Source organism: Hemicordylus capensis, chromosome 2 (genome assembly GCF_027244095.1).
Source record: "Hemicordylus capensis ecotype Gifberg chromosome 2, rHemCap1.1.pri, whole genome shotgun sequence".
NCBI lineage: Eukaryota > Metazoa > Chordata > Lepidosauria > Squamata > Cordylidae > Hemicordylus > Hemicordylus capensis.
Genome location: NC_069658.1, coordinates 340,212,836 through 340,238,126, shown reverse-complemented (window position 1 = coordinate 340,238,126; position 25,291 = coordinate 340,212,836). Strand labels below are relative to the sequence as shown.

Here is a 25,291-nt window from a genome sequence, read left to right as displayed (position 1 = left end):
AACTGAATTTATAACAGCCAGAAAGTTCCAAAAGATACAGTTCCTTCAGCAGTGCTAACATCACCCCAGTGCACATCCTGAATACTTCCAAGTAAGGATTAAATAAACGTTGAAAAGCATTTATGTTGGAGGCACACAAAAAAGTGTATGGCTGCAATCCAGTACACAGTTAAGCCCACTTAAGTTCCATTGGAATCAATGGGACTTAATCATGCCTAAGTTTGTCCTGGATTGTGGCATGTGTTTTTGACTGTGACTGGACTGCAAAAATAGTGAGGTCAAACTACTGAAATTTCTCTAGCTTTCAGAGTTGCTCAGTTATTATAGTTTTCAGATGTATCACTTATCTCAGGGTGGACTATAGTTTTATACCCAGAAAGCACAAGAAAATTGTCTTGCCAAAGGCAAGGATACTCCCCAAATAATGTGCACCCTCAATTTTAAATGCTTTCCCCCTGCCAACCAAAGCAGACCCAAGAGCACAGAAAAAACACCAAGAGCCATGGTATTTATTGGAAAAAAGCAGCAGCTCCTTGCTTTATTTCAAGTTCAGAAAGAAAAATGCACAAACACTATGTTTTGTAGGAGATGACTTGGGCCATTGTGGTCAAAATGCACCTTAGTCCTTCCCCCTCTGCCCTGAAAGCCATTTCTTCCTTCCACCCTTCCTCTCTTCTCCAACATCTGGCAGAGCAACTGCAGTCAAAGGAAGATAATTGCACAGAAGAGTAAACAGCCACCTTCTTACTGGAGCCATGTTAAGCATTGCTACAAAATCAAGAAGAGGCAGAGAGTTAGATAAGATCACCACCTGCTGGTCAAACATCTCACACTATTCCCAATTTCTGAAATCCCAGGCAGGCATCAAGTAGAAGAGTCCCTGGTACACTGGATCGTTTAAGTAATCAATTGGCACAGTTTCCCTCTCCCTAGGTTGTCCCAGAAAAATAAACAGCAAAAGAAAAGAAAAGAAAAGAAAAAAGAAGAGAAACAGAAAAACTGTACTCAAAGGACAATATGCTCTAAGATCACAACACCTCTTTAAGGGTGATCGCTATGCAGATTGGAGGAAGCTTTAAGAATCTGCATGGCAATAAGCATGTTGCAGAATATTTTACTTTCGATTTAAGTTTCTTGTCCTCATGGTTGCAGAGGGACAATGGAATGCATGCAGGTAATTATTATTACTCAAGCCTTCGGTCACAGTTCACTTTGGATTAGTCAGTTGACTGGAATGTGCCCACTCAAGTATACAATGGCCTTAAAACATAAGAACAGCCATGCTGGATCAGGGCCAAGGCCCACCCAGTCCAGCATCTCATTTCACACAGTGGCCCACCAGATGCCTCTGAGAAGCCCACAGGCAAGAGGTGAGGGCACGCCCTCTCTCTTGCTGTTGCTACCCTGCAACTGGTATTTGGAGGCATCTTGTCTCTTAGGCTGGAGGCGGCCTATAGCCACCAGACTAGTAGCCATTGATAAACCTGTCCTCCATTAATTTGTCTAAGCTCCTTTTAAAGCCATCCAAGCTAGTGGCAGAGAATTCCATAGATTAATTATATGCAGTGCGAAAGAGTACTTCCTTCTGTTGGTCCTAGATCTCCCAGCCTTCACTTTCATGGGATAACTCTTGGTTCTAGTAAGTGAGTGTGAGTGAATGTGTGTGAGAAGTTTCTTTGTCCTCTCTCTCTACTCCAAGCATAATTTTATACGTCTCCCCATAGTCGCCTCTTTTCCAAACTAAAAATTTGTAGCCTTGCCTCATAAGGAAGGTGCTCCAGGCCTCCGATCACCTTGGTTGCCCTATCCTGCACCTTTTCCAGTTCTGCAATGTCCTTCTTAAGATACAGTGACCATAATTGCACGTAGTACTCCAAATAAGTGTTCCCTCTAACAAGGATTCCCAGATGTTGTTGACTATAACTCCCAGAATCCCCAGCTGCAATGGCTTTTGATTGGGGATTATGGGAGTTGTAGTCAACATCTGGGAATCCCTGTTAGAGGGAACACTGCTCCAAATGTGGCCATAGATTTGTATAAGAGTATTATATTAGCATTTTTATTTTCAACCCCCTTCCTAATAATCCCTAGCATGGAATTTGTCTTTTTTACAGCTGCCGTGCATAGTGTCAGCACTTTCAACAAGCTGTCCACCATGACCCCAAGATCCCTCTCCTGGTCAGTCCCTGACAGCTTAGACCAGGCATCCCCAAACTGCGGCCCTCCAGATGTTGCTGAACTACAACGTCCAGCATACCCAGCCACAAAAAATTGTGTCTAGGGATGCTGGGAGCTGTAGTTCAGCAACATCTGGAGGGCCGCAGTTTGGGGATGCCTGGCTTAGACCCTATCGGTGTATATATGAAGTTTATGCATCACTTAACACTTGCTTACATTGAACCACATTTGCCATCTTGTCACCCACTCCCCCAGTTTGGAGAGATCCTTTTGGAGCTCCACACAAACTGCTTTGGATTTCACTACCCTATATAACTTACTTACTTTGTTTACGGTCAATGACCAAAAGAGGGATATACAGTAGTAAATGACATAACATAAAATCCTTAAAATTAAAACATAGTATAAATGTATACCCCAAAATGGTAATTTTAAAAAACACTCATAACTATAAAACTCTTATTCTAAAAACCACATAACAGTACTTAGCAACTATTCTAGAAATTGCTGAATCTTCATCGGCTAATAAATACTTTACAAGGAAATCCTCGGTTTTCCCCTTCAGGTTATTTAACAAGCTATATAATTTAGTGTCATCTGCAAGCTTGGCCACTTTGCTGGTTAGTCCAACTTCTAGATAATTTCTGAACAAGTTAAAGAGCATTATTCCCAATACAGAAACTTCTTACTTCCCTCCATTGTGAAAACTGTCCATTTATTCCTCGTTTCCTGTCCTTCAACCAGTTACCAGTCCACACATGAACCTGTCCCCTTATCCCATGACTGCTAAGTTGCCTCAAGAGCCTTTGGTGCGGAACTTTGTCAAAGGTTTTTTGGAAGTCCAAGTATACTATATCAACTGGATCATGCTTATCCACGTGCCCGTTAACACACTCAAATAACTCCAAAAGTTTACTGAGGCAAGACTTGTCCTTGCAGAAACCATTCTGGTTCTCTTTCAGCAGGGCCTGTTCTTTTATATGTTTAACAATTTTTGTCCTTAAGTAGGCTTTCCATCAATTTACCCGGCACAGAAGTTAAAGCTAACCGGCCTGCAATTTCCCAGATCCCCCCGGATTTCTTTTTGAAAATGAGAGTTACATTAGCTACTTTCTAATCCTCTGGTACAGAGCCTGATTGTATGGACAAGTTACATATTTTTGCTAGGAGATCAGTCATTTCACATTTGAGTTTCTTCACAATTCTTGGGTCCTGGCGATTTGTTCAGGTCCTGGCGATTTGTTAAATTTTTAGTTTTTCAAGGCAGAATGTCCTCTCGGCATATCAAATTATTTATTTATCTTTTTAAAAATACCATCTGATATGTACATCTCTAGGCGGTGTACAAAGTTCAACACAATATAAAAAGCCACTGATTAAAATCTACAACACACAACAAAATCACATAAAACAATTATTAAAACAAATTATTAAAATTCTAATTAAAAGCCTGTGAGAACAGGTGAGTCTTGAGGGTCTACCTGAGAACAAAAAGAGAAGGAGATGCTCTTATTTCAGCAGGAAGCATATTCCAAAACCCCAAAGCAGCCACAGAGAAAGCCACCAAACAAGCCGGTGGCAATCTTAACTGGATATCTCCAGAAGATCTAACAGGTGGTAGGTAGGTTTCATGACAAAGAAGGTGCTCTCTTTAAAACCCTGGGTCCAAGCCGTTAACAGTTAAGGGCAAGTAATATTCAACACTTTGTATTTCACCAGGAAACATATTGGCAGCCAGTGCAGTTCTTTTAAAATCGGTGTTATGAGGTCCCTTCATGTTGTCCCAGAGACCAATCTGGATGCCCCATTCTGTACCAATTGTAGTTTCCGAACTACATACAAAGGCAGCCCCACATAGAGTGCATTACAGTAATAAAGCCTGGAGGTTACCAGAATATGCGTAGTGTAGTGATTAGAGAGCTAGACTAGGACTGGGGAGACCTGAGTTCAAATCCCCATTCAGCCATGATACTTGCTGGGTGACTCTGGGTCAGTCACTTCTCTCTCCGTCTAACCTACTTCACAGGGTTGTTGGGAAAGAGAAACTTAAGTATGTAGTACACCGCTTTGGGCTTCATGGAGGAAGAGTGGGATGTAAATGTAATAAATAAATAAATGAAGTGCCACTGTTTTAAGGTCATTTACCTCCAGAAATGAATGTAGCTGACATATCAGCTGAAGCTGATAAAAAGTGCTCCTGGCCACTGCTTCAACCTGAGAAACCAGGGAGAGCTTTGGGTTCAAGAGCATTCCCAAGCTACATATCTGATCTTTCAGGGGCAGTGTAACCCAATCCAGAACAAGAAGATCTAAACCATCTCTCCAGTCTGAACCCCCACCCCCAGTCAGTACCTCTATCTTATTTTGATTCAAATTTGCCCAGTTCTTCATCCTCCAAGCCCAAGAAGCTCATTCCAGAGTGGGTATATGCTCAGTATCCTCCACCGTGAAGACAGATGAAAAGAACTAATTCAACTTCTCTGCAATCTCCTTATCCTCTTTAATAATCCCTTTCACACCCTCATCTAAGGCAGGTTCTCTGCTTCTGATATATTTATAGGTGTTTTTGTTATTCCCCTTGACACTTCTAGCTATATACTCCTCAAACTCTCTTTTGCATCCATTATTGTCTCCTTGCATTTATTTCACCATAGTTTGAGGCTGTTCACATGACTGGGTGGGTGGGATGGTGGGCAGGAAGGCTTGCTAAACTCACCTTCCTCCCAAACAACCGATTCCATGTTGCTGGGAGTGCAGACTGTGCTTCCAGGTGATCCGCGCTACGTAGTGGGAAGCTCTGGAAGCCAGAACAATGCATCCGAGGCACTGGAGACCCCACAATGCACCCCATAACACACACAATGCACTGGGGGATTCCCCCAAGAGACAGACACTCTAAGCGCCCATCTCTGTGTCCACTGGGGCTCAATACAGCCCCAGCGAACACACAATCCATTAGCCTGAGTAAAGGGAACACTCACTCCCCAGGCTATGAAATGGGGCTAGGTAGCACTGCCTTGCTAGGAGCAGGCCCCAGCAGTTCTCATACACAGCCTAACCCAGGGTGGTCTTTCCTAGCCTGCCTTAGGCTGCACCGGAGAACAGCCTCTTCATGTTCCTTTCTCTTCTCTTTATTTGGGCTGAAGATAGTCTTCATTCTCTTATTTTCGTAGTCTTATTTTCTGAAGGTAGTCTTCTTCCTTTTTTATAGCTTCCCTGATGCTACTTGTTAGCCACGCTGGTGTCCTCTTGAACATGGTACCTTTTCTCCTTCTTGGTATACATTTCAACTGAATTTCTATTATTTTGGTCTTGAATAAGTTCTATGCTTTCTTTGTGATTTGACCCTCCTGCCTTTCCTTTTCAGCTTCCTTTTTACCAGTCCCCTCATTTTTGAGCAGTCCAGCGCATCTATGTTGGACTTCCTTGGCAGTGCTCCACTCGCATATAAGCTGAATTGGATTTTTATTGTGGCACAGTGCTGGTCACACGCTTGATTTGATCTTGGCAAGAAAGGAAGCTCCCAGGCCAGGGGAGAGCACAACATTGGCCCCCACAGAGACCAGCTCTGGCCTGTGAGGACTGTTGAGGAAGCCCCTCCCCACCCCACCACCTTCCCAGGAGTACTGAAAGACCAGTATGCCCTGAAAGGAAGGCATGAAAGGATGCACCCAGGCCAGGGAGTTCTTGTCCTCAGCTTCAGAAAAGACCAACAGACTGAGACAACATTGTATTACTCTGTTATTTGCTTCTTTTAATATTGTAAACTGCTTTGGGTGCCTTTGACAAGGCAGAAAGGTGGTATAAAAATGTAGTAAATAAATAAAACAATAAATAAATCTTTCACTCCGATCAGGGTAGTGTTCCGTGGGTGGGGACTCCTGAGATTTCCCCATTGTCAAGAATGGACCACCATCTGGTTAAGGTTGGACTCGCAATCACTTCCCATCTTTGCAGGGTTGAAGGGGCTATTAGGATGGTCCACTCTAGAAGGTTATTGGATCCATTAAGATTTCAAGAAGCCTTGGAGGAATTTAGTGTTGGCTCTGCCAACGATCCTGTTGATGCCCTGGTGGAGAACTGGAACAGCAAACTCACCGGGGCAGTAGACATGATCGCTCCTAAGCATCCTCTCCAACCCACTTCAAATCTGGCCCCTTGGTATACGGAAGAACTACGGGGGCTGAAGCGGCAAGGTGGATGACTGAGCAAAGTGGAGAAAGACTCGACTCGAATCCGACAGATTGCAACATAGAGCGCATTTGAAAATCTATGCTCAAGCGATACGTGCAGCAAAGAAGCTATTCTTTTCTGCCTATATTGCATCCGCAAGTTCACGTCCGGCGGAGTTGTTCAGGGTTGTGAGAGGGCTAATATGTATCCCTCCTCCCTGGAATCAGAATCTGGAACCATTGATTACCCCCTGTGATGTGTTTAATGAATGCATTGTGGAAAAATCTCTTGTAATCGGGCCAATTTAGACTCCGTCTCCACAATTACTTCAGTGTCTGATGTGGAAGTGTCCAGTGACTCCTCTTGTGCGGTTAAGTTGAATCAGTTCCAGTTTGTGACTCCTGAGCATGTGGACAAGCTGACTGGAATGGTGCAACCTACCACCTGTTCTCTCGACCCTTGCCCGACATGGCTAATACTATATGGCAGGGGGATTGTTGTAGAAGGGCTGGTAGAGGCTTCTCTGAGGGAAGGCAGGATGCTCTTAAGGAGGCAATTATTAGACCAGTTCTGAAGAAGCCTACCTTGGATCCCTCAGAGTTGAGCAACTACAGGCCTGTCTCCAACCTTCCGTGGCTGGGCAAGGTAATTGAGAGGGTGGTTGCCTCCCAGCTCCAGACAGTCTTGGAGGAAACTGATTATCTAGACCCATTTCAAACTGGCTTTCAGGTGGGCTATGGGGTGGAGACTGCCTTGGTCAGCCTGATGGATGATCTCCAATTGAGAACTGACAGAGGAAGTGTGACTCTGTTGGTCCTTTTGGATCTCTTGGTGGCTTTCAATACTATTGACCATAGTATCCTTCTGGAATATCTGAGGTGGTAGGGAGTGGGAGGCACTGCTTTGCAGTGGTTCCGCTCCTACCTCTCGGGCAAGTTCCAGATGGTGTCCCTTGGAGACTGTTCTACAAAATCTGAACTTTTGTATGGTGTCCCTCAGGGCTCCATATTGTCTCTGATGCTGTTTAACATCTACATGAAACTGCTGGGAGATGACACCCAAATCTATTTCTCCATGTGAACTTCATCGGGAGAGGGCATAACCTCTCTAAATGCCTGCCTGGAGGTGGTAATGGGCTGGATGAGGGATAAACTGAGAGTGAATCCCGATAAGACGGAGGTACTCATTGTGCGGGGTCAGAACTCTGGAGATGAGTTTGATCTGCCTGTTCTGGATGGGGTCACACTTCCCTGGAAGGAACAAATATGCAGTCTAGGGGTGCTTCTGGACCCAAGCCCCTCTCTGGTGTCCCAGGTTGAGACAGTGGCCAGAAGTGCCTTCTAACAGCTTCGGCTGATAAGCCAGCTGCGTCCATTTCTTGAGATAAACAACCTCAGAACAATGGTACATATGCTGGTAACCTCCAGACTGGATTACTGCAATACGCTCTATGTGGGGCTGCCCTTGTGTGTAGTCCGGAAACTATAATTGGTCCAGAATGCGGCAGCCAGGTTGGTCTCTGGGTCATCCAGGAGAGACGATATTACTCCCGTTTTGAAAGATCTGCACTTGCTGCCAATAAGTTTTCCAGCCAAAATACAAGGTTCTCTTTATAACCTATAAAGCCCTAAATGGTTTGGGCCCTGGGTATTTAAGAGAATGTCTTCTTCATTATGAACCCCACTGCGCTCATCAGGAGAGGTCTGTCTGCAGTTACCACCGGTTCGTCTGGTGGCTACTCGGGGACAGGCCTTCTCCGCTGCTGCCCCAAAGCTTTGGAACACGCTTCCTGCTGAAATAAGAGCCTCTTCATCTCTGACAACTTTTTAAAAGTCTTTAAAGATGCATCTACTCACCCAGGCTTTTAATTAAATATTGTTTTAATAGTTTTAACACTGTTTAAAATTGTTTAAGGTTTGAATTGTTGTAGTGTTTTAACTTTTGCTGTATCATTTACCTTGTTTTAACTGGTGTTTTAATTTTTGTTATTTATTTTAACTAGTGTTTTAACTTTTTCTTTTTTTTGTGAACCACCCAGGTTCACATCAGGTTTGGGCAGTATAAAAATATGTTAAATAATAAGTAAATAATTAAATTACAAAAGTGAGCTAGTACTCACCTTCTCCTGGGTGTCTCCTTTGTGATAATAGGGTACTGCTTGTGTCCCTTCCTGAATACTTCCCCACTAAATTCCATGCAAAACTCCTTCAATATCTATTTGCAAACCACCTCCCCTGGTTTGAGCCTTGTCTTCTCAAGAGCTGCTTTCCAACTGAGGCTCCTCAGGAATGTGGCCCCTCCCACAAGCTGTGACACCCACCTGCAGCTAATCCCTTACCTACTGTCTTTCTAGGCACAACTGAAACAAACTGCACTGTCAAAAACAAAATTTTAGCCAGACAGAAATCAAACCCTAGCAAAGACTAGCCCTAATAAACTTAGCTTGCCCTTTCCCCAATGTTTTCTTGTTTATATATATGCTTTTTGCTTGCATAGGGTTTGTGTGTTCCTTCCTGTGAGGAACACCATCAGTATCAGCCTCCAGGCTCTGCTCTCTTCTTCCTACAAAAGGACTAGTTTCCTGTTATTCTTAAGTTCCAGCCTTCCCTTACACTCCCACACAACATACAAAATGGCTGAACTAGAACAATTCCAACCAAGGCATCCAGTACTACTTTCCCTACTCACTGATTCAGTATATGGCAGCTGCTGATGTTCCTAAGTAGTAGCAGACTGGATGCTCAGCTTCCAGCACTGGGTCCTGCACAGAGACAGCCACTGTTTACCATCCAGAAAAGCCTCAACTAACTACCTAGCTTGCTCAAAGCCAAATTCTAGCTACTGAACATGAGGGTAATATTGCTCAAATCAAAATGCTCAAAAAGCTGGTGTGCCTGAGAGGGCCAAGTGTGATTTCCAACAGTGAAAGAGAGCAGGGCTCCAGTGCCTTGCAATGCTCCTTTCTCCTCAGTTATCATAACATAAGCTGTTGCTAATCGTAAAAAGAAAGCACACATCATTGGATTTATTTGTACAATAAGAACATCAGAAGGCCTGCTGGATTAAACCAAAGGGCCATCTAGTTCAGCATCCTTTTTCTCTCAGTGGTCAGCCAGATAGCCCAAAGAGGCACCTGGTGGCTACAGGCCACCTCCAGGCTAAGAGGCAAGATGCCTCCAAATACCAGCTGCAGGAGAGAGGGCATGCTCTCACCTCTTGTGGTGGGATTCTCAGAGGCATCTGGTGGGCCACTGTGGGTACAAGATACTAGACTAGATAGGCCTTGGGCCTGATCCAGCAGGGCTGTTCTTAAGCTCATAAGCAGGGCTTAAAGGCAATAACTCTCCCCTGTGATTGCTTTCTAGCAACATATTCAGTGGCATGCAGATTCTGAAAGTGGAGATTCCACTTAACCATCTTTCCCTGCAGCATTAAAATTATTTGCTGTGAAATCATTGGCCCAACTTTTGTATGGTGCACAACAGGGCCCCTACCCTAACTATAGGCCACTAGAAATAATCCAATCCAAGTTTATTAGAGCAATATTCAGGGCCCCTCGATGTATCTCCAACACAGCACTGAGGTTAGAAACTGGCCTCCAGAGGGTGGAAACAAAAGCATGGATTTTTAATCCTCAGTTATTGGCTTAGGATACATTTCTCCCCTCTAGGATTGATCTCTCTTATGTTGGCCGATAGGTTTCAATCCCACCTGGACACGGGCACCGATGGTAAATTGTCATCACTCGGCCTGTCTGCTGAACATTTGTCATTATTAGATTATAGTCAGGCCAAGGAGATCCTCAAACAGAGGGTCTTGGACATTGAACAGCAGAATGATTTAAGCTCCAGCCCAGAGACCACAAGAGTGTGCCTTGGTGACTTTAACTGGGAACCTGATATCTATCTATTTTCCCTCTCTTTACCAAGCCATCACAGGGTTTTCCTCAGAGCAAGATATGGTGCATTACCACGGTTTTATCTGGAAGGTTTTTGAAAACCCCTCTGGCTGGTCGGTTAAGCCCCTGTGGCTAAGGTAAGGCGGAAGCTGTCCACCATGTGCTCCTCTTTTGTCCTTTTTATAATGATAGCCAGTGCAGTCTTATTTCTCCCTTGCTATCACGCTTTCCCAGCCGGACTGCTGAATTTTACGCCACACTCCTCCTTGCAGATAAGAAACCTACCACCTACAAGGTTGCCAAATTTTGTGCAGCTGCTGTTAAGATCCATCTACAGCTAACCTCCAGCCCCTTCTTTTAGCATGTTGTTACATGAGGCTTCTATGTTGGTGTATTCTGTATGATTTACTTCTTATCTGAATGTAGTATCATCTGTTTGTATATATAACTGATCAATGATTGTAATAAAGCCATTCATTCATTCATTCATTCAATCAATCAATCAATCATCTTGGCTAAGATCCAGCAATAGCCTTTCCATGAATTTGTTTAATCCGCTTTTAAAATAACCACCACATCTGGGTCTTGTGGTAGCAAGCATGAATTGTCCTTTGCTAAGCAGGGTTTACACTGGTTGCATCTGAATGGGAGACTACATGTGTGAGCACCATAAGATATTCCCCTTAGGAGATGGAGCCGCTCTGGGAATTGCATCTAGGTTCCAAGTTCCCTCCCTGGCATCTCCAAGATAGATCCCTGCCTGCAACCTTGGAGAAGCTGCTGCCAGTCTGTGAAGGTAATACTGAGCTAGAAGGACCAATAGTATCACTCTGTATAAGGCAGCTGCCTATGTTCCTTTATGGGAAGTTCTTCCTTTTATCTCTTCTGAATCATCAGGAAATGATCAGCAGTTTCATCAGATGATTCCTAGAGGTTGTTCTCAGGACCAGCCCTATCCAGGTAAGGCAGTGCTAGACCAGGTAGGGCTGGTCATGAGAACCACTAGGATTGGTCCCAATCCAGAGCTCCTTTACCAGGTAGTGTGGGTTTTGTACCCAGGCTAAAAGTGAGGGAGAAAGGCACATGCACACCCTCCACCCTCACCTCCCCCAGTTGTGTGGAAACTCAGGTTGCTGGCAGCTCATAGAGCTGGGAGGTGCACTGTGGAATGCGCAGGCGAGGCGACAGTCTGCTTTCCCTCCACCCCATTGCCGCTCCAGGACTGCTTGAGCACTGGTTGTGTGGGCATGCAGAGTGAGCAATCCCAGAGTGGTGAAGATCATGTGGGGGAAAGGTAAGTTGTGTTCTGCCTTCCCTCCAGCCCCACAGAAGATAGTCATGCGAATGACCTTCTAGTATTAGAAAGATGAATCAACTTTTATTTACTCCCTATCTCATTTTATACGCCTTCATCAAGTTCTTTCATCCACCTCGTTAAGGAGACCTGATCACTTTAGCCTCTTTTCCTCTGACCATATTGGTTGTCTTTTAACAAGTCAGAAAATCCCATTTTTCTGGGTGCAGAATATGAGTAGTGTTGGCATGGGATTTTAATTTTTTAGTACATTCAATAAACAATGCAAACACCTGGATAGGATTTTTTAAGAGGAATAGTCCTATGTCTAAGTACCTGGAAGATCACCAATGTATCTACTTTCTATTATTCTCAAGCAAACATGTGGGATGGGCCCCACTCAGTTCAACTATTAAAGTGCCTCTTAGCGAACAATTGGCATATTCAGTGGCAGCTTGTCTCCATATGCACAATGAGCAGAACTTCTGTTCTCATGTACAGTCCAATTCTGAGCAATTTTTGGAAGGGCAGTATAGAAATTGAATAAAATTAATAAAATTAATAATAATAATAATAATAATAATAATAATTTACACAGTCAGACAGGTGTTATTGACTGGTTTGTTTTATCCAGACATCGAGTCCTTCCCAGGGACCTGGGATGCCAGAATTTTATTGTCAATGTTGTTGCTGTTATAGGTATCATCGCAGAATATAGGCTGTTCCCAGTAAAGCTGCTTATTATTATTATTATTATTCCCAACAGCCTGAGACTGTTTTTTAAGAGTCAAGATGTAGTCTCCATTGCTCAGACCCCTCCAGAGTAGGTTTGCAACATTCCTGACATTCCTGCATTTAAGTATCTGAATGGCCCAGTTTCCTCTTGGATCCATTCTATTGCCCCAGGCAGACTAGCTCTTTTGTCAATCTCCACCTCCTGTATGGGTTTTATGGCACCTTCTGGCAACTTTTTGCCCTCATTGTTTTCCTACTGGTTTGCCAATTAACCATGATGGCAAAGCAATTTCCCCCTTCTTAGAAGATAACAACTCAACACCAGTATTTTGCATTTTTGTTCATCAAGATAAGCCTGTTTTCTGTCCGACAACTTGTAATCCCATTTTTCCTATTCCCTGATGCAAGAAGCATATTATGGTGTTCAGTGACTCACATGGGCACTGAGCACATGACTTGGACCCTATTTTAAAAAGGGACTCCCAAGCCCTACCTCCACTCTCTAATCCAGGCAGCACACTCCATTTTTGCTCTACTGACTGAACACCTGGCTTCAGTACATCTCACCTAGATAGGTAACTACTGCATGACTTCTCTTAATTCCCCTTCCCATCCAAGCATGCTTGAAGAGGTATGAATGCATGCATGCGCGCACATGCATAAGTGCGCACATTTAAGGACCAGCCAGCCTAGCAGCTTTTAGATCTACCTTTTACTAGAACTGAGAAGGCCCTTACGCCTTGCAGAAGAGAGCTAACTCTTCCCCAGGGTGAGAGAAGAGTCTCTATGGAAACTCTCAATCCAAAGGGCTGCCCCAGGAGACAATTTAAAGGCTTTGGGGCTTTCACTACCCAGCCATAAGTAGATTCCAGCCAGATCTCCCTGGGATGGATTCAGATCCTGCATCTTTCTTAGTTTTGAACAGCTCCAGTCACCAGAACCCCTCCAAAACGGATCCCAGTAGTTTAAACCCCCGTAACTTGGCTCCAGTTGCCCATTTCCATGCTGGTGACCCCCTGGCAACCCATGGATAGCCACTTTCACAGACCTTGCTTGCAAAACGTAATGCTTCCCCTTCATCCACACAACCTTACCCTAGGACAGCCCAGCAGTCCTCCACTCATTCCATTCCTCCCCAACCTTTCCCAGTTTGTCTCACTGCTTTCTGAACTGGCCCAGTCTGTCTGCTTCTTTTGCTTTTTCTGCTACCTGTGTCTTGGCTGGAGCCTCAGCAATCCCTCTCCCCACGGCTTCACTTATTTGTTCTCTGCTTCAACACCAGCCCTCTACACAAAGTGCTCTTTATTTCCCTTGCCTCTTCTCTGACACAGATTGATCTTCAGCCTTGGTTGCTGGGAGACTAGAAGTGTGAGCCCTGCAAGATCTTCCCCTCAGGGGATGGAGCCGCTCTGGGAAGAGCAGAAGGTTCCAAGTTCCCTCCTTGGCAGCATCTCCAAGAGAGGGCTGAGAGAAACTCCTGTCTGCAACCTTGGAGAAGCTGCTGCCAGTCTGTGTGTACAATACTGAGCTAGATGGACCAAGGGTCTGACTCAGTATATAGCAGCTTCCTCTGTTCCTATGCTTCTCTACCTTTTCCCTTTTGCTTTTTTCCTCATCTCTAATAGGAATTAGCTTTGATTAGGAGAGTAAGTCTGCCTCCTCTAACTAGCCTCAACCTGTCCCTTAGCTAATTAGGGACATGCTCCCTCTCTCCATTAAAGCTTCCTCCCCCCCCCACTTCTTAACCTGCTAGATTTCCTTGGCCTCAGACTCTGCTTTTCACTTAATCCTTGTCATTGCGCCTTCTTCTCTGACACTGCTTTGCACCTAGTCCTGTCACCGTTTTTTTGCTTCAATTGTCATGGTCTCTTGCTTTCTGGGTTGAGACAAGGGTTCACCTCACCCCACTTTCCCCCAATCCCTTCTCTGACACTGATTATTCTTGAGTCCTGGTTACTGCTCTTAATCTTATTTCTTTGCTTCCTTCTTCCTCTATCCTAAACAGGACTTAGTCTTGGTTAGTGACTTAGATGCATTTACCTAGTTGTTAGCTGAATGTTTAGTTAACTGCTTAGTTATTCATTACCTAGCTAATTACCTACATATTAGAAAATCCACTCTAGTTATACAATAAAAGTTACATTTTAGTGGCTAGACATTGTTACCATCTAGTGTGTTCTGTGTAGTGAGAATACTCATGTGTGTTCTTAAATGCCATGCCTCTTCATTGTAATCAATAAAATATTTCTTTATTTGGATCATGTAGACTGTGGCTGTCTTTTCTCCTGGGGACTGCTTAACCAAGGGGTACCAGGTTACCCCAACTTTACAATACTCAAGAGTTCCCCTGTCACAACTCTACTTCAGCCAATGAATGGAGTGGGGAAACCAAGCATGGGGAAATCCCACCGTGCCTTGCGTTTTACTACATATGATCAGCAGAGGGGATAAGGAGATTGAAGCTGCTTTCAGCAAGTTGTGTGCAATGTGGAGTTCTGTCCCTAGCATTTCCTTGAACATTGGTAGCAACTAACCTTTCCTGATCACAGCAGCTTCCCCACAACCAGGCCTTCCTATGCAGTTACTTCTCTCCTACAAAGGAGGCATTTTTCCCAGTTTTCTTCAGAGTGTCCAACAAGGTGTCCACATTGTGCTCAGAATCGATAGTCACTTTCTTGTTGGGGAGATCAATATCAAACTGAACACCTGGGAATGGAAAGAAGAAATAAAATATGCAAAAGGTACACTAAGCATTTTAACAAGAAACAAAACACATTTCTTCACCATCAGCCCTTCAACCTAGTTCTTAAATATTGTTTTAACGTTCTAATTTTGTTTTAATCCATGTTATTTTATTGTAAACCACCCAGAGACATGGATTTGGGTATTATAAAAAATATGCCAAACAAATAAAGTAAAATCTCTAGTCTGAAAGGGCAGAAAAATAGGCAGGTAATAAAATATATCTTGCAAAATGTGTGTCTTATTCCAAGAGAGAACTTCAGTTTTTTAGTCTTCCTTTGTTAGCCAATGCTAGGAAATAAACCCTTTCCCCTTACAGTGGGGACAGCAAGCTTCTCATGCTTTAGGAGGGCTTGACACCCAAGGTAGCTGTATGCTCCCTGCTACGCAGGGGCGTAACTACCATTAGGCAAGGGGAGGCAGTCATCTTGGGGCCCCACTACGTCAAGGGACCCCCCAGAGGCACGTCACATGACTCCCCACCCACCCATGTTGCACCCCCTATGAATTATGTTGAGTCTCTTGGAGATCAGCAGGAGCAGAGAGTAAAAAAACTAGATTCAATGTGAACTAGATATTCACCGTATTCATAATGGGGGTGTGAGTGCACGATATATTGTGAAGTGTGTTTGTGTGTGTATATCAGCGAGGGGCCCATTTTAAAATCTTGTCTCTGGGCCCACTCCAACCTTGCTATGCCCCTGCTGCTACGCCATTGACATCATCAGCCAGCGTGGTGTAGTGGTTAGAGTGCTGGACTAGAACCAGGGAGACCCGAGTTCAAATCCCCATTCAGCCATGAAACTAGCTGGGTGACTCTGGAATAGTCACTTCTCTCTCAGCCTAACCTACTTCACAGGGTTGTTGTGAAAGGGAAACTCAAGTACAGTGAGGGAAATAAGTATTTGATCCCCTGCTGATTTTGTCCATTTGCCCTCTGACACAGAAATGACCAGGCTATAATTGGAATGGTAGGTTTATTGTAGCTGTGAGAGACAGAACAACAACAAACAAACCCTCAAAAGCCCAGTGCCCAAAAGTCAGCGATGGATTTGCATTGTAGTGAGGGAAATAAGTATTCGATCCCCTATCAACCAGCAAGATTTCAGGCTCCCAGGTGTCTTTTCACTATATGCAGGTAACAAGCTGAGATGAGGAACACCCTCTGTAAGGGAGTGCTCCTAATCCCAGCTTGTTACAGTACCTGTATAAAAGACACCTGTCCATAGAAGCAAGCAATCACTCAGCTTCCAAACTCACCACCATGCCCAAGACCAAAGAGCTGTCGAAGGATGTCAGGGACAAGGTTGTAGACCTGCACAAGGCTGGACTGGGCTACAAGACTATCGCCAAGCAGCTTGGTGAGAAGGTGACTACAGTTGGCACGATAACTCGCAGATGGAAGAAACACAAAATAACTGTCAATCTCCCTCGGTCTGGGGCTCCATGCAAGATCTCACCTCGTGGAGTTGCAATGATCATGAGAACAGTGACAAAGCAGCCCAGAACTACACGGGGGGAACTTGTCAATGATCTCAGGGCAGCTGGAACCATAGTCACCAAGAAAACAATTGGTAACACACTACGCCGTGAAGGACTGAAATCTTGCAGTGCCCGCAATGTCCCCCTGCTCAAGGCAGCACATGTACAGGCCCGTCTGCAGTTTGCCAATGCACATCTGAATGATCCAGAGGAGAACTGGGCAAAAGTGTTGTGGTCAGATGAGACCAAAATCGAGCTCTTTGGCATCAACTCAACTCGCCATGTGTGGAGGAGGAGGAATGCTGCCTATGAGCCCAAGAACACCATCCCCACCGTCAAACATGGAGGTGGACACATTATGCTTTGGGGGTGTTTTTCTGCTAAGGGGACAGGACACCTTCACTGCATCGAAGGGACGATGGACGGGACCATGTACCGTCAGATCTTGGGTGAGCACCTCCTTCCCTCAGCCAGGGCATTGAGAATGGGTCGTGGATGGATATTCCAGCATGACAATGACCCAAAACACACAGCCAAGGCAACAAAGGAGTGGCTCAAGAAGAAGCACATGAAGGTCCTGGAGTGGCCCAGCCAGTCTCCAGACCTTAATCCCATAGAAAATCCCTTTTGTGAAGGGATTGAATACTTATTTCCCTCACTACAATGCAAATCCATCGCTGACTTTTGGGCACTGGGCTTTTGAGGGTTTGTTTGTTGTTGTTCTGTCTCTCACAGCTACAATAAACCTACCATTCCAATTATAGACTGGTCATTTCTGTGTCAGAGGGCAAACGGACAAAATCAGCAGGGGATCAAATACATATTTCCCTCACTGTATGTAGTACACCACTCTGAGCTCCTTGGAGGAAGAGCAGGATATAAATGTAAAATCATCATCATCATCTGCAGCTGTGCCCTCACTGATCACATCACATTGTCCTCCACAGAGTCACAGGCAGTTCTAAAAAGTGATTTACTACTACAACAAATATTTATATACTGCTTTTTTAAAAAAGTTCCCAGAGTAGTTTACATAGAGATTTCAGACCTAGTTAGGCTCCTCGGAACTCTACAGTGTCTTGGGAGCGCTCAGGGGAACATCTGAATCACTTCAAGCCAGATACAACTTGTGGGCACAGCACCATACAAGAAGTGAAGTAATTTAAGATGTGAATTGTGTGTGTGTGTTTTAATCACAGTGTGCCTTCTGTTCCTACTGCAGAGCACAACTGGAACAGGCAATATGTTTCAAGTTCATAAACTGAATAGTGAAGATGTGCAGAGTTGAAGAGTTGTGTTGCTTTTTGAAGCAAGAATGCAATTTTAACTATTAATATTGATTTAGCTCTTAGTGGGATGTGCTTTTTTGATTTTCAGGAAGAGAGATTGCCCCTCAAAAAACAAACCCAAATCCTGTTGTTCAGTCATGGTAAGCCTACAGCTGGACAAAACTGCTTCAGGCTTCCAGTAGGGGTAGTGGCGGTGGGGTGGGTGTTCACAAGACTGAATGCAACTTTGTACCAAAAAATCCACAAACATAAGAATACCTACACACAGCTAACCTTCAGAGAGAACCTAGATACTAGGCAGAAAGTCTAAGCAAACACTTTCTCCCTGACACAAAGTTTTCTATTCAAAAAAATTATTTTTTAAAAATAATGATCAAGGAAGACTATGGAAGTTTGTGATTTCCAACATGGAAGTCATTTTGGTGTAGTAAGGTACACTTCTGATACTCTTACATGGGGATTCCATGCAGCTTTCCTTTGTGAATACACCGCATGTACATGTAACAATAAAGAACCACAGTACCAGCTTCTCAGTACATGTACATGGAGCAAAATGTATATATAGTATGACTGAGACACACATGGTCTCATATAGTCTAACATGGAATTAACATCTACATAAGAAAGCCATTAATGCGTGGAGGGACCTTGCTGTGGATACCCTTCAGGGTTTTACAACAACTATCCCAACACAAACACTCATGTGAAGCAAGACAGAGCAGCTTCCTGGTAAGATAAACACAGCAATAGATTCAGATCTCTTTCTGCAGAGCACAAACTCACTAATGATTTTAAAGGGTTTATTTATTGTTTGATATCTATATTGCTTTTCATTAAAATAATCCTGAAGTGGTTTACAATACAATTAACACAATGCACAATACAAAAAGTATTAAATACCAAAGATATTAAGTATAAATAAGGAATTAAGCTTTTAAAGTTTGTAAAAAGAGTGTAAGTGACTGGACAATTTGTTACAGTTTAGAACAGGAAATCTGCCAGACACAAGGGGGATTTATATTTCCTCACCAAGAGACATGAGATGCAAGTTAAACATTCTCTCACCAACAATCAATAAATTAGTTACTGTCCAACTAACTACCTGTATTAGGTGCAGGTCAGTCTTCAAGAAGTTGCTTGCTATTCTAACTTCAGCAGAGAAAGAAACAGAGATAACACTGGAAAGGCCATCCATGTTCGAAGCAGGCTCCTTCATCTCTTAATGAGAAGAGGACCTATAAGTTGAATAGTCCAGCGTAGGAGTTGGAAAAGTGTTCATAGTTCTAGTTTATTGCACAGAAGACTGTGATTCATATTGCAGGAAGACAGCAGTCCAACAGGTATACTTGAAGGCCGCTACAGGAATTCACGTGCAAGTCAAAATATATTCTACAAACAGCAAAAGGAGTTTTGTCTTCTCATACAATACAAGCAGGTGAACTTGCAGGGTGATACAAATGCCAGTCAAGGAACCTTGAGTAATTAGGTACCACTCACCTCCCAGCTTGTTGAGAACACGAGAGACAGCATTGGAGCACCCTTCACAAGTCATGTCAACGAAGAACTCACGTTTCTGAAATCACCAGAATATTGGGAAAGTCATTGAAACGGATCTTAGTGAACAACCCTAGGACAGTATCCTCTCCCCACCTGCCCACACACACACACAAATTATGATCAAAATTTGACCTTGACTAGATCTGGATGCTTTGCCCAATATATTACAATCTATACAGAGAACAACTTCAAGTTCATGTCAGTTAAAGTAACCACAAATCTGCTCAGTATGGAGTAAGAACTCTTCCAAGCCCCAAATCACCTGCTTCTGATAGTCTGAAAGAGCCCACTCTTATTTACTTGCAAGTTACATAAGAGAATGTTTTTCTTTCCAATGTTGCTGCTTTCTGTTTCACTGTTGCTGCTTCTCCTATATTGTATAACTTTCCTGCCTTGCTCAATCAGTCACTCCAGAAACACAAAGCAGCCAACTAATTTAGAACTTTTGCTCATTTCAGTCAATGTGCCTTTGTTTATAGACCACTAAGAACCAAACATTTTCCAGAAGCAAGTGATAGTAGTTGGATACAGAGCAAAGCAGCTTATTTTAACAAGATAATGAATAAATATCCTATTTGTTATATGGAATAAATATTTATTACTTGACAACTGAGCAGACTAAAGAGAAAAATCAACAGGAATATACAATATCAAGCAGGTAGGTACAATGGATGATCCTCCTAGGATACAGGATGACATCCTCTGGACCCAGGGACTGGATCGCAGTGTCTGTGATCACACTTTGAGCCAGTTCTGGCAAAAATAAAGTCTAAAACAAGCATATGGTGTATGATCGAGTGGGATACATTTATAATGTTTGACCTAAGAAATAATATATTAAGAGATACTATCCCTCCTCTTTAACCAAATATATTTGATAGGTTCAGATATAAGAGATTAACAGCACAGGCCTACAAGCAAATTCCACTGTGCCTAACTGGGCTTACTCCTAGGCAGTGTCTATAGGGCTGCACTGCATGTTTAAGTTAGGGATGTGCATGGAACTGGCGGGGGCCAGTTCAAAGGCAGGGGGGATACCTTTAAGGGCAGGGGAGGGTGCTCTTACCCATCCTGCCACGTTTCCCCTGCTAGCGCTGCACTTTCAAATGGTCTGGCGGTGTGGCAGCCTACCTCTCTGCCACACCGTTCCCTCATCAGACCAGAAGTGACAGGAAGTACGCGGAGTGAGTCAGCGCGAGCACATTGCTTGTGCACTCAGCATGCACGCACCCAACACGCACACGCCAGGTACTTCCTGTCCGACAAGGGAACTGGGCAGCAGGGAGGTATGCTGCCGCCCCACCAGACTGTTAGAAAGTGCAGCACCGATGGGGGAAACATGGTGGGAGGGATAAGAGCACCCTCCTCTGCCCTTAAAGGTATCCCCCCTGCCTTCAATCCAGCCGAAATGTCGTTCGTTCAAACCTGTTTGGAGGCCCATAAAAGGGCCTCGGAACAGGTTCATGCACATCCCTAGTTTAATTTTTACTAGCTTAACCTGTGCAGAGCATCTGCACGCTAGTATCTGATTGCTCCCCTCACCTCAGAGTTCTCTCCACCCTCATCAGAGCTACGCTCTTTCTCATTCTTCTCCATCCTGTTGCTTCCATCCCTGTCACCCACTTAGCTGTTCCTCCATCCGGTTGCTTCATCCCCCTCACCCCTCTTGGTCACGGCTGCAGTGTTGCTGGTGCCAACTGGCCGAGATGCAGCCCCCTAACCCGAGACACCTCCCCACCCTCACCCGTGTCCTGTTCTGCCCCTCCCCACAGGAGTAACAGCAGCAGTTGATGGGACCCTTCCTCACTGCCACCGCCATGGCTGTTTGTTCCTCTCAGGATGCTGACAGGCTCAGGCCTGTCCCTCGCCTGCCTGCCTGCACCAATGGCCTCTGTAACTCTAAGCAGTGGTGATGGTTGACTGGGCCCTTCCTCGCTGCCACCATGGCCACTCGTTCCCCTCAAATCGCTGACAGGCCCAGGCCTGTCCCTCACCCTTCCTTCTTTCTTTCCTCCCCTCATTTTTCTCTCTCCTCCACCCACTCTTCCCCTCTTTCTTCCCCTCCCTTCTTTCTTTCTTTCTCTTTCTCCCTGAGTTAACAGATTTTGTTTCCTCATCTAATTCGCACAGTGGCAGCCTCCTTCTCCTGAAGGGGATCTTTCCTCCCTCACAATCCCTCTCTGGGCAAACCCCTGCCCTCTATCCTATCTAGATCCTTCTCTCCTATACAATCTTCCTACCAATAACAGCTACATTCCAACTGACCTAAACCATCACAGGTTCCTCTTCCCTATCTGCATATAGAATTCCCATTGCCCAATCACCACAGTAATCCTGCTCCATAACCTCTGATTGGTAAAGCACTGTGTAGGCGGGGTTTGCCATGCACCATTTGCCACAGAACACCTAAGCTCTTACATTACACACACACACACACACACACACACTTATCCTGCACAGAGAATCTGCACTCTAGGACTTTATTGCTCACACTGACCGCTCAGCCAGTCTTCCCCCCAGCCAACTGTCCCCCACTCAGACATTGAGCAATGGCATCCGCTGCTGCTGAGTCTCCTTGTGAGGAGGACAGCAGAGCCGGGGCCTCCCTTCCGGCCTGTACAGGTGGCCCTCAGTGCAGTCTTACGCCCCGGCTCAGCCATCCTCCTCATGAGGAGACTCGGCAGAGACAGATGTTGTTGCTCAATGTCTCGTCTTTCTTTCTTTGCCTCCTCCTCGACCTCCCTCCCTCCTCAGCAGCAGCTACCCTTCCGGCAACTCTCTTGCACCAGAACTCTCGCAAGAGCTGCCATGCATCAGATTAGCCACAGGTACGCCTTAGAGAATTATATTTTATATATATATATATATATATATATATATATATATATATATATTACACACACACTCCAATTTTATATTTTAACCAGGCCATTGTTAACAAAAGCTTTCAAATGTTGCATCTTTCAAGAAAGCTAAATAAACTCACATTTTTAAAATATGTTTATCAAGCTATAACCAATTTTTAAGGCCTGCTAGACCACTTCTGCTTTGAGAAGGCTAGCAAGAGTGTCAGAATGTTGGCTATCTTGCCAGGACATACAATACAAACCTGGTGAGCGTCCTCGGAAAGGGTGGTTCTTTCATCTGTGTAGTTCTTACAAGTAATCACTGAACACTGCCATAATCAGTAAATGCATTTTTAAAGTTAAAAGTACAAGACTACAACCCATAAAGATTTCTTCAATCAACCTAATGAGGAAATATTGTATCACTTGGTGGCTTTAAGGTGCGCAATTAATTACCACACAGCCTGTTAGCAGAAGTTTACATTAGAAAGGCTAATGAGACTGTAGGAAGTACAGTAGGAGCTGTCCCAGGATGATAAAACCCATGACAAAGCTTGCATCCTTAGTAAACAGCTTGGCCCTGAGAGAGTAACATATCTCTGTGGCTTCTTGTGTACTGTTATAGGAGCCTACAACAGAGGAAGGGGTGGGCAGGCTTCAAGAGTCAGGGGTGGGCAGGCTTTAAGAGTCAGGCTTTAAGCAACTAACCAGTTTTTCTAGGCACCTCTAGCAATTAGCAATTCATAGGGCAAAACTGGTCTGAAATCTAAACCACAAACACTCTCTGGAGGGTGTGGTGTGTGTAGAAATGGATGGAAACCTCGATGCCATGAGAGAGGCCAAACTCTTAAGGATCTTTCCAAGGGTTCAAATCAGTGCCACTAAGATCTACATAGAATAAGGGCTTCTTCACACTTGTAGCTTGTGAAAGACAGCAGTTTTCAAGTATGGGTCTTGAGACATTTTTTAAAAATTATTCTTTACATTTTTATATCCTGCTCTTTCTCCAAGGAGCCCAGAGTGGTGTACTACATACTTAAGTTTCTCCTCACAACAACCCTGTGAAGTGGAGGGAGGAGAGCTGGTCTTGTGGTAGCAAGCATGACTTATCCCCTTAGCTAAGCAGGGTCTGCCCTGGTTGCATTTGAATGGGAGACTCCATGTGAGCACTATGAGATCTTCCCCTTAGGGGATGGAGCCACTCTGGGAAGAACAGAAGGTTCCAAATTCCCTCCCTGGCTTTTCCAAGATAGGGCTGAGAGAGAGTCCTGCCTGCAACCTTGGAGAAACCGCTGCCAGTCTGTGAAGACAATACTGAGCTAGATAGACCAATGGTCTGACTCAGTATGTGGCAGGTTCCTATGTTCCTAAGTAGGTTAGGCTGAGAGAGAAGTGACTGGCCAAGAGTCACCCAGCAAGTAAAAGACTAATAGCTTATTTCTACTTGGAAAGCTAAATTTAAGCTTATGCACTACATGCATAATAAAGCCAATGAACTAGCAGGGTTTTCCCACTCTGTGTGGGACCATTCTATGGAGGAGACAAGGGCTACAGAGCACAATTAAAAAAACAACAACACTCTAGCATGTATAGCTGTCCTGTCTGTGATTGTACAAGAACAAGTTCTTTTAGATCCCAGGAATAAGCAATTATCTTCAACAGGATCACAGAAAAAAAAAGCTTTCATCAGTATTTCAAGATTACCTGAGATTTTTAAAATGACAAGAAGAACAGTATAAGTGATTCAACCAAGGCCTCACAAGGAATCCTGTAGCAAGGCATGGCTCTGGTCCCTTGATGCAGAGGCTAGGGCACCACACGGTTAGGGTCACCCTTCTCCTGCGGCGGGTGGGATATTTTTGCAAGGCATCACAGGCAGTGAGCACTAGGGGTAAATTAGGCCCTCAAAGCTGATAAATAAATATATAGGACTCTCCATAGAAAGAGAGCAACTTCCCAGCCCAGACCCAAGAAACCAAGGACTGATGCGGGTGGAGGAGCCGATGTGGCAACTGCAGCAGGCAGCAGTCTCAATTCCCATCTTCTATTGTGTAGCTTCCCACCCAGCCTCGGCCACCCGCGCCCCTGCCTCAAGGCCCCCAGCCCAAGCTCAGCCTCGAGCGTGAGAGGTCACCCACCGGCATGGCAGCGGCTGCTCCTGGAAGCCTCCAAGCCTTCCGTTCAGCGGAGTAAGTCAGCTCTTTCCGAGCCTCTGCGAAGGGAAAGGCCACCAGGCCGAGCTCCTCCCACCGACCGCTACCCCACCTCCTCAAAGCCTCCCCTGTAGCAGATTTTTTTCTTCTTATCCGTGAGAGGGCGGGGAGAGCCAAATAAAGCGCAGTTTGCTCTTTGGGCCACTAGAGGGAGAACTTCCAGTGGGAGAGCCTTTCTTTCTAGTCCGCGTTGCCACAATTTAATAATCCGAAAACCTGCGGTTTAAGATGAGAACTAAAATGCTTTCTAATTATTTAGTGTTGCTGTATCTTTAAATGGTATCTGAAACCTTAATGAGGGCAGTTGCCAATTGCCAGTGGTAGCTAAGCTGATCTCTTCAGATATGATTGCATGGGTTTTGTAGTTGCCTTTGAATAAACATTATTAGTTTATACATATTTCTTGTGATTGTGAAGTTACAATGATGACGCTTGCAATTTCCACTTGTACTCTAAAACATGGAAATTGCAACTTAAGGTGCCCATCTTGACTTCTGCACTATATAAGTGTAAAGACTTTGTACAGTCTCGTATAGTATGCTAGCTTTACAAAAGGTGTTCCATGCAGCCATACTGTATGCCTTGGTCTTTTATCTCAAAGTTGGTCTGGGGAAGGATGTATTAAAGAAAGCATTCTCTACTAAAGTTATTTGTTATCCGGTAAAATAGGACAATCTTATCTCCATAATGCAGAGAACATAATATAACATGCCATACAAACAAGAGCCCTGCTGGATCAGAAAAAGTCTACAAAGTTGGAATTCTCTGCCACAAGATGTAGCGACAGCCAACAACCTGGATGGCTTTAAGAGGGGTTTGGATAACTTCATGGAGGAGAGGTCTATCAACGGCTACTAGTCGGAGGGCTATTGGCCACTTCCAGC

At 44.4% G+C, this 25,291-nt stretch overlaps 1 protein-coding gene across 3 annotated transcripts; it reads right to left on the bottom strand.

The window, feature by feature from the left end:
- Positions 1–508: 508 nt before the first annotated feature.
- On the bottom strand, positions 509–24,495 carry ATOX1 (antioxidant 1 copper chaperone). Of its 3 annotated transcripts, none has more exons than XM_053295702.1 (4): positions 24,333–24,495; positions 19,289–19,364; positions 14,813–14,984; positions 509–768 (listed from the first exon to the last, which is right to left on the bottom strand). In XM_053295702.1, the coding sequence occupies exons 1-3, from the start codon at positions 24,336–24,338 to the stop codon at positions 14,860–14,862; spliced, it is 207 nt and encodes a 68-aa protein (XP_053151677.1). In that variant the 5' UTR covers positions 24,339–24,495; the 3' UTR covers positions 509–768; positions 14,813–14,859. The 3 variants fall into 3 exon arrangements, with proteins under 3 accessions (XP_053151677.1, XP_053151676.1, XP_053151675.1); XM_053295701.1 differs by lacking the exon at positions 24,333–24,495 and adding an exon at positions 20,891–20,996 and having other exon boundaries at positions 509–696; XM_053295700.1 differs by lacking the exon at positions 24,333–24,495 and adding an exon at positions 20,891–20,978.
- Positions 24,496–25,291: the final 796 nt, after the last annotated feature.